The sequence below is a fragment of the Populus nigra genome, chromosome 1 (genome assembly GCF_951802175.1).
Source record: "Populus nigra chromosome 1, ddPopNigr1.1, whole genome shotgun sequence".
NCBI classification, from domain to species: domain Eukaryota; kingdom Viridiplantae; phylum Streptophyta; class Magnoliopsida; order Malpighiales; family Salicaceae; genus Populus; species Populus nigra.
In genome coordinates, this window is record NC_084852.1 from 5,258,321 (window position 1) to 5,268,092 (window position 9,772).

Genomic DNA, 9,772 nt, shown 5'->3' on the forward strand with positions numbered 1-9,772 from the left:
GATTCCCCTGCTTATGTCAAGAAATGACGCAATGTTTCCTGATGAGGTACATTAAAAAAAAAAAAAAACCTGATTGACATGGAGGATTCCTTCACTTTATCTTTAGACACAAATCACACCGCAATAGTGTAATTAACATTTTGACAAACAATAAATCAATTAACTTGCTATTCGCTATTGGGGATAATATAGTGTCATGTGACAAAATGTCATGCCACAAAAGAGACAGAAATAATAGAAATAAAAATATATTTGGTTGTAAACATAGAAAATATAAAAATAAATTTATTTCTAGATAATTTGAAGTGATTTTTGTACATTTAAAATATACGGTATAAAAGAAACATGCCTACGTAGACAATATTTATTATTTTTTACTCTTAAATTATCATTGTAAAAAATTCTCATTTATAAAATTGTTCAACTAAGATATGTATTGATAAAATATGTTATTATTATAGTTTTAAAAATCAACTTGAGAGTCGATCCATGACAACATCCAGGTCACTAGTAGGGAGGGATAAAAACAATTATTATAATAGTTTTAAAACCTGATTTAAGGGTCGACTTGTGTCAAGGTCTGTGTCATTGGTTGTGCTAACCATCAACCCATGTTAATATAAAGATAAAAGTTATTATTATCATAGTTTAAAAACTTAATTCGGAGGTTGACCCGGGATAAAGCCTTGATCATGGGTCGGGAGGGTTAACCCAGTTGACCGGGTCAAAGCAAGATAACATTTATTATTATTATTATAGTTTTAAAACCCGACTTGAGGGTCAATCAAGAGCAAGACCGATATCACAGGTTGAGAGGGTCAATTAGGAGCAAGACTGATATCACAGATTGGAAGGGTCAACCTGGGTTGATCCGAGTCAATGTATGAATAAAAATGATTATTATCATAGTTTTAAAACCCAACTTAAGAGTCGATTTGGGCAAAGTATAAGTCAGGAGGGTCAACATGGGTTTACCCAAAAAACAAATAATCAAGACAACCTTGTTTTGACCTGAAATATCTCGAAGAAAAGTAAACGTGTTTTTGATTGACTTTGTTTTAACCAAAGTCTAACGGGTTGCGAGTCGACCAAGGTTTTTGATTGAGTTAGATCGGGTTAATCATTCCTCTAGTTTTTCCTTAAGCTTAGACTGATTCAAGCCTCGAGTCAGCCGGGTATCGGGTCGACCTGCTAGGTAAATCTCAATTTTATAACTATGATTATTATAAAATTATTAATTTCAAAACTCAATATAAACTAAGTAAAAAAATTAATATCTAGTTCTTTTTTCAAATATGTAAGTTTGACAATAATACATATTAATGATAAAATAGATTTTTTATATATATTTTATTATATCTTGTCCACCATAAACAAACGTGATACAAAGACAATCACTTTGTTTTGTACATCACTACTAAACATTGTTATGTTTCAGTCTCCTTTTCTGTTTTGTTTCCTTTATTATCATTGTCTTTGTCTATTTTGTTTTAGGATAGTAACCAAATGCTACCTATAAGATTAATCAGGGATAATTTGGTATTTTTATATTTGTATGAAGGATTCATTATGTTAAAATTTTGATAGACCAAAAACAATATAAATATGGAAATATTCTCAAAATATTTAATTTTATTTCTTAATGTATCCACTTGCCAAAAGGATAAATTACAACTCTATATAATTTTTATAGAAAACCCTAATAACACTAAATAGGAAAAGTAAACTAGGAAAAGAAATATTCTATTTAAATAGAAAAATATCATACTAAAGAATAGAAAAATAAAAAATAAAAAGAAAGAAAATTAATTAGGAAAAATATCCATCTTCCAAAAAAATCTCTTTCCATCATGATGTTGGATGGAAAGAGGATTTGTTTGTTCCTGGAAATGCATATGTAGTTTATACCTTAGATTGATGAAATATTAATTTATGACCAAATTAAATGAATAATAAAAATATCATCATATATGCAGGTTTGTAAGAGGCTCGTAGAGTTCATGCTTACTACATTTCAGTGATCTCCAAATTTTATTACTCTTCTGTAGGTAAATCCTTGAAGCTTATATTGGTTACAAATGAAATTTCCGTATAGATGTTCAGGGCAAGCTATCAATTGCCTTTGCAAGAGGCGTCAAAATGGCCATTATGTATTGAAAAGTTTATGGAAACAGGACCCAATTTACAAAGTTTCAAATTACGATTCTGTTGCTTTAAAATAACGTGGTCAGAGATATCCTTTGGGATTATTTATGGAGTGTTGCAGTTTCCATACATGTGACAACTCTTTTGAAATGCAAAGTCATTTAACTCATGCATTGCTCTGTGTTGCAGGTCCACCTTTCCATGAATGTTCTTTTTCAGATATCCTTCCTAGAAGATGAGTGATTATTGCAACTGCATATTCCCTAGGTTTAGTGCTACATTTGCACACCATTTTAGTGTATAAATGTCTATTCCCATGTGTTTAAAGCAATTAATGAGTGATCAGTGGTTTCGGACAGCATTTCTTTCATTATGATAATATACCTAAACCCTAAACCAAATGCATGAACATGTTTAAAGAAAACCGCATCCAATAGCAGAAGACAGTGTCTCCAAAATCGCAGATTGTGAAAACAGGTTCCAGTTCTAAAACCAAGAGTTACACTAGGCAATACAAAATCAAGGTCCACAGACACAAATTTCAGAAAGCATCAATGTTCACTCCCCACTTTTTATTCAACATACATGGGGATATCGTACAGCCTAATCCCCCGCCATAAGCAGATGTCATCACATCCTTCATTTCGTTTCTGTTGTGTTTTTTCCTTGTACATTTTTCTCCCTTTCTTTTCCACTGCAACAGGAGCACGATAATTAGTATAAATACTAGAAATCAAATTTTCATTTTTGTCAATAAGTTGGAACGGGCAGAAGGAAAATATACTAGGATCGATCATCCACCATGACATGAATGATTTCAACAGAATATAATGTGTTTTGGTAGCATGCGTAGAATGTTACTCAGTACTTTTTGACACTGATTCAAATGCATATAGAATCGATGTCGGTCAAAGTCACCGTGGCAATTGCTAAGAAAGGTCAGCAAAACGGCACCAAAGATTAAGAATCATGGCTAGTTTTCTGTAAACTCCATCAGATGTTCGTATTTTATGACAAGTTCCTTTTATATGCCCATGAACTATGCCCTTTGTAGTGGAAAATTACCAATCAAGTGCACTAAAGAAGCCGAACATAAAGGAATTTGTTGACTGTTCCAAGTGAAACAGTATAATGGCAAGAAGGGAGGAATGATCATGAATTCAAATCCAACTGTGCACTGATCATTGCTGTTCCAAATCATATTTGGTTGCTTTGATAAACCCTAGTTCATATATTCTTTCAGAATCAGTAGCCGTTTAACCTCATGTATTTCTTTAGACAGTTTAATCATTAGTGCAAATCCTTAGGGAATCAGAATTGCAATTACGACGAACCCTAGCTAGCCATATATAGATAGTTTCATAACATCCTAGGCACTAAGAGGGGTTTAAAGAACTTGAAACATTAAAAATTTGGATGATCAGTTAATTATCCAAAACTCAGCGATATTAAGCCTTACCAACAGTGTGGATAGTTACGCATTTCGATTTATGTATGCCGGCCGGATGGTGAACTGTTTTATAGATGGTCAGATAAAAGAGCTGTCGTGATCAAAGTTGCAGTTTCTGTGAGGATTTTCTGAATGGTATTAACAGAATCAGCTGCAGGAAGATAGTCCTCAGTGGATGAACCATCCATAATGTGAAAAGCAAGGGTGAGAAGACTTCCTCTAGTTTCCTCTCCATTCCTTAGTGGCCCATCAGGATGTATCACAAAACCTGATGGCAAAATATTAACAAGATCTGAATTTCCACCACCCAGCATGGTGCCCATAGTAAGAATGTCTATTGGAGCATAAACAACATAGGATCCAGTTGGATGGCTGTAACTTTCTTGCAAGTACAAGATTTCTATCTGGTTCGGAGCAGACTGCATAATCAAGAAATCTTTTCTTTGTTAATGTGTGGTTCATATAGTTGAACTTTTGGATATGTTTATAGCATATTTGAATAAGAAAGAAAAAAAGTGGCTACTTACATTCACTTGCATGATAGACACACGGTTTTCCGGACTTTCTCCCTTGATGATATGCATAATCTCTTGAACTGCGTATCCACGGGCAAGCAAATCCCACTGCATGAAAAGCCAGCGAAGATAACAATTCTACTTGCAAATATAGCATACTTGAGGAGGAAACAAGATACTAATGCCATAGCATGAATGCATTGCTGTAAGACATTCAATGTCAAAAAACCATTCCTGCTATTCAGCATGAACTATAATATTTATGTAAGATACATAGGTGATGTTCAAATGTTCTTTGAGGTTGTGCTTGTTTAGTGTCCTAATTCAGAAAGAACAAATACAGAAACGAATCGACGGACACGCTAAAGAGGTATCCATAAATGAATCCTCGTTCGAAACTTCCTCTAATTAATTATTTCATAGCAGTCCCTGCTTGTTTAACTTGGATACGTTTATTTTACAAGGAAAGAAGCAGAAATTGAACAATCATCATCAAAGGGAAACGATGCTTCAAATTTTAAGCATCATGGATACCTTGTTTCTAGAATCCCCATGGCGAAGAAAATCAAAGACTCTCTTTGGTGGAGCTGGAACCCAAAGAGATGTTGTGAAAACTAAAGTCGAACTAGGGCTTCCATTGAGGGCATAAATAGTCTTAGTCATTAACCTAAAATCTTCACCATGACATAGATGTATTCGGACCCAAAAATTGTCAGTAGAAGCACTGTTGTCATGATAAAAGCTTCTCATCATTCTACGAGCCAGCCTCAGCACACTTGTTTTCCCATTTTGGGGTATTGTTGCTGTGCAATATCAAACCAAAACTCTAACAGGTTAACCAATATATATGTTGCTTAAAGTCAGAAGAAAATGAAATGTTTTTACCACTGTCAAGGGAAGTAGAGATTATATTCCCAACTGGCTCACAATGTCGGACTATGCTGGCAACCCAACGCATAGCGCTAAATGCAAAACCAGGGAGAACAATTGGCCAAAACATTCTATGGACAAATTTATTGTCCACTTCCACATGCTCAACCCAAATAACCTGCAGAATTTGATGAAGACAAGAACATGGAAATATAATATGAGGCTTAATTCAAGTAAACTACAGAAGGGATGCTTTTCCAATTGGCACATGTAATCACCTTAGAGTATCCATCCGGCATTTCTACGATTAAACACCCTGATGGTCTTCTCCGAAAAATTACTAGTGGATAAGGGAATAGACTGTCCAAGGATACATCAACAACTCCCCAAGTTCCAGGCCCTATCTGCTTACAATACCTTGCAAACTGACTCTCTCGAATATTAACAAGTGGTGTAGGCATATGAAACTCTGCCTTCATCTGTAAAGCATTGCATTGAGAACATCTTATGAAATCGATTATTCATATGCACATTTTGTTGGTTGGAAGAATTACACTGTCCCCCACATACCAATACATATAATTGCAATGAAACAGATCATATAGGTATTATTCGCAATCAATGCTTGAGTTACTTGAGATTCCTAAAAAAAACATTAAAGCATCCAAGGGTACCTGTAAACATTTTTTTTTTTTGGTTGAATCTATCAGGATAATTTCCAGATAGTTTACTAGTTTCATCGAACATCCAATGACATGATACTTGAAGACTCCTTGCGATTATTTACGTTTCATGGTGATGTATAGAAGCTCCCATTGCAAGTATGAACTCAATTCTAACTAATGAAATCAACAATATTGCATTCCATTGGCATTTAGAATCCATTTCACTAATATCTTCATAAAACGAAGGAGATGATGATGATACTCAAACAGCTTGATTAACTAAATTACCACTTGTAACGTTTCATTGTAGTTCCCAGCTACCCCTCTTGACAAGACTCCAAGTACAGTTGTTCTTGAGACGATACTAGAAAAAACTGATGACCACTGCTTCTGTTTATCAAAATAAGAAAAACAATTATCCTTTGTGTTCCAAAGTTGTTAACAATATCATTAGATTAAATGAGTTAATGCTTAAATACTTAAACAGAGAGAGAGGAAAGAAACCCTACCACATCCATGAGGCACTCGACAAGGCTGGTAGCATCCATACGAAGAAACCCTATATGTCTTGAAGCTTCAGTTTGAAGGAAATCTTTTTCAGCATCTCGCTGAAACATAGGTTTGTGTTGAGTTCCATTAGTGCTTGCATTGCTCTCATATAAGTTTGCAAGATTTTGAGGATCTTCCATCTCAATTATTCTCATTAGCTCTCCTAGACTTGCATCAAATGGACGGAATTCTCTTATATATTCTCCTTCATTTAGAATCTCAAGGTCACAATCTTGTCGGTGCTGCCATAGAGGTTCTCCTGCAAGGCACTTTCTTACTAGCTCGTCCATGGCTGAAACAGCCATCTCATTGATTTTTTTCTTGTTTGCATCAGAACCAACTGAGACTGCCATTAAAAGGTCACTAGCTCGATCATTTATTTCCAAAGGCATGTTTGTGGATGACACGGACTCAACCTCACTTCGAGGAGAAAGCTGAGGGGGCTGACAATTATCTGAATTGAATGGAACATATCCATTATTTTGGATCATGTTATCATCCTGTAAGTCAAAGCTAAAATCAATCTCCAAAAAAATCATCAATAAAGTACAAAATTAAGCTTTGACATCATATATAAACCCTAAAGAAATCCTAAAAACATCTCTTTTTATGAACCCTCCCAACCCAAGAAAGGGCTTGAAGGAAAGGGGGGAAAACATCAAAATATGCTAGAGATCAAGATTTACTATCATTGAATGTTATAGAAATTAATCCCCACAAGAAAAATCAATGACAGTGCCAGCACAAGATGCCTTTATATATATGTTTTTCATCTTAGAATGGTATTGCACTTGCTTGATTTTTTAGGGCTTTTCATTAAAAATGCCATACCCTTTCTTCTGTTACTTTAGAAAATGTCATGCAAATCTTAATTAGTCATAATGAATATCTCCAGATAGGTTATTAATCACATATATATATCTTGCAAGACTAGTTACCTGTGGATTTTTTTCATGATCAAACCCTAATTCCTCTTCAGTCGTACCCTTCATCTCCTCTATCCCTTCAACCGAACTGATCAAAAAGAAGAAGAAGAAGAAAAAACTCTTCACCATCAAAATAAAATGATCAAATTGCAGGTAGCAACATCTCCATTAACAACTCACCTCTCCGTATTTTCAGTATCATCAATTTCACTATAATCACTATCAGTACTATAACCACTATCAGTACTATAACCATCACCATTGACTGAGCTCGCATCAGTGATATCAGGACGCATCATTTCTTCATCACTGCTTATCTCCTGATCTTGACTGATCTCCTCCGACTCGGACATGTCCATCTGGAATATATTCATTTTCATGTTAGTTTGAATAGGTTAAATTTTTGGTACAAACATATCTCCCTATATTAATTAGTTTTCACAAGTCTTCTACCTTAGTAATCTTCAAATTGTATAAAAAAATGAAAGCTATAGAACACAAAAACTAGAAATGAAACTACGATCATCATTATCTGGAAAATCAACACCAATCAAAATATATTTAAGCTCAATTTTTTTTTTGGGAAAAAACCATTTGAATTTGTACCTAACGCATACAAACTAAAATTTTAAAAATATATATACAAAGAAATAAAGAGAACCCACAATTGGATGTTATATATCAAATCTGTATTGATATATAACGAAATAGATGATAGATTATGATCAGAAGAGCAGATCTCTGAATCTATACATGTATGACATGGGGTTTTGTTTGGCACACTGAATCTGTGGCATTTGATGGGATACTGCCAGGTAAATGTTCACTGTCTCATTGGCTACTGGACAGGATGACAGCCTGACGTGGCAAGTTAATACATTGTGTTTGGTGGAATGCTAGGGTTTAGGAGCAAGAAAATGGGTCCCTGTCAGGTTCTCTTCAGGTTAGATTTTCCTAACCTGGCAGGATCAGGAAAGATTCAAGTAGGATTTTTCTGTTGTGTTAATTTCATGATTTTTTGTGTTTCCTACCAACATTTTAGAATCAAGCCCCTGTTTATATTTTGTTAAATCCAATTACTGCCATCAATTTCGGGTACAAATAAACAGGAAAATTAATTTCTTTGGGTTTAGGAAATTAATTTTCCTCATGTAATATTTTTTAAAAAAAAAACAAATGACTTCGGAAATGAAATCCATGCTTTTTTTATAATATTGAAAACACATCATTGTTGTTATTGGCCTGTTAATCTAGAAAAATTCACTCAATAAATGTAGTGTTAAACAGTTGTAATAAACTACAAATCCAAACATAAGTACATGACATCGACGAAAACAATACAAGAAAAATAATAAAAACAAATTACATAAAATCATGTCAAATATGATCATCACACATAAATCTTAATTTAAAATTTTATCACTAATATTTTCTTTTTAAGTAATTTATCTCTTTAAAAGGTTTACAACTCCTTAAGTAAACCCCAAAACCAACCTAAAGAAATTAACAAATTTAAAAGATAATGAAAAAGAAAAAAAAATCCTAAAAAATACTAGGAAATCTGAAAATAAGAAAGTAAAAGCACTACCAGAAAACTGTAAAATACAAACAAAAATACCGATAAAAAATTATGCTGGTATATTAGGGTTACATTTACAGACAAAAAATAACTATTTTTTCCACTACCAACCGAAACATATAGCACTCAATTGCTTTAGATATACGAGGATGATCTTTTGACCCATCTGGAACTCAATCTTGATTTATGTTTGGAGACTGGATCTACCAGTGGACCCAATAGAAATCAAATTTACTATATCTCCAACACTATAGTCGAGGATATACGGGCAAGCCGTAATGTCTTGACCGTCACTACTAAAAACAAGGGGTATTAGCATCTTAATTTAGCAACGGATAATTCCATTGCTAAATTCAGTAACGGATTTGCAACGGATTACACATATATTATTTTTTTAATAATAGCAACCGGATTTAGCAACGTAAAGTTTGCAACGGATTATCCGTTGCTAATTGTAAAAATAATTATTTAAATCTTAATATAAAACCAAAATTAAGATATAGACCGTTGATTACTTTTGATATGATAAAATCTCAACCGTTTAATTTCGTTGTCGTTGTTAATCCTACACCTGCAGTACTCTCTCCCCACACCCTTAGAAACGTAAACAAGAACAACGAAACCAATAGCTAAAAATTAATTAACTTCCAGTCTTCTTCGCCCCTAATAACATTCATAAATGTAGAAAAATCACCCTCTCTTCATCGATTTGATTTTTGTTTGTCCCAAACTTTTCATCTTCGTCTCATTCGTCTTCAACATCGCTAATTTTTTTTCTTCATCTTCTTCTCCTTCATCTTAACAGTTTCAACCTTTCTCTGTAAACCACCAAAAACACAAACCCATGGCAACTTTGCACCAAACCCATCATTATCACCATCGAACATCCTGATTTACCCCTTCTCTTTGTAAATGGGTTGGGTTTTGCACTCTTTTCTTCAACAAATCAGGTAATTAATTTCGGATTTATGTTTTTCTCTGTGGCAATTTAACTTACACGAAAAAGTTTGAACCTAACTTTCTCAATCTCAGGTTTTATTCTGTCGTGTAGATTCATCTCGCTCACCTATAAT

The 9,772-nt window shown here is 33.9% G+C and overlaps 1 protein-coding gene across 1 annotated transcript; it reads right to left on the minus strand.

The window, feature by feature from the left end:
* Positions 1–3,663: 3,663 nt before the first annotated feature.
* On the minus strand, positions 3,664–7,494 carry LOC133677739 (homeobox-leucine zipper protein MERISTEM L1-like). The gene is made up of 9 exons (XM_062099869.1): positions 7,301–7,494; positions 7,133–7,208; positions 6,155–6,694; positions 5,934–6,035; positions 5,259–5,459; positions 4,996–5,158; positions 4,645–4,913; positions 4,123–4,218; positions 3,664–4,014 (listed from the first exon to the last, which is right to left on the minus strand). The coding sequence occupies exons 1-9, from the start codon at positions 7,492–7,494 to the stop codon at positions 3,664–3,666; spliced, it is 1,992 nt and encodes a 663-aa protein (XP_061955853.1).
* Positions 7,495–9,772: the final 2,278 nt, after the last annotated feature.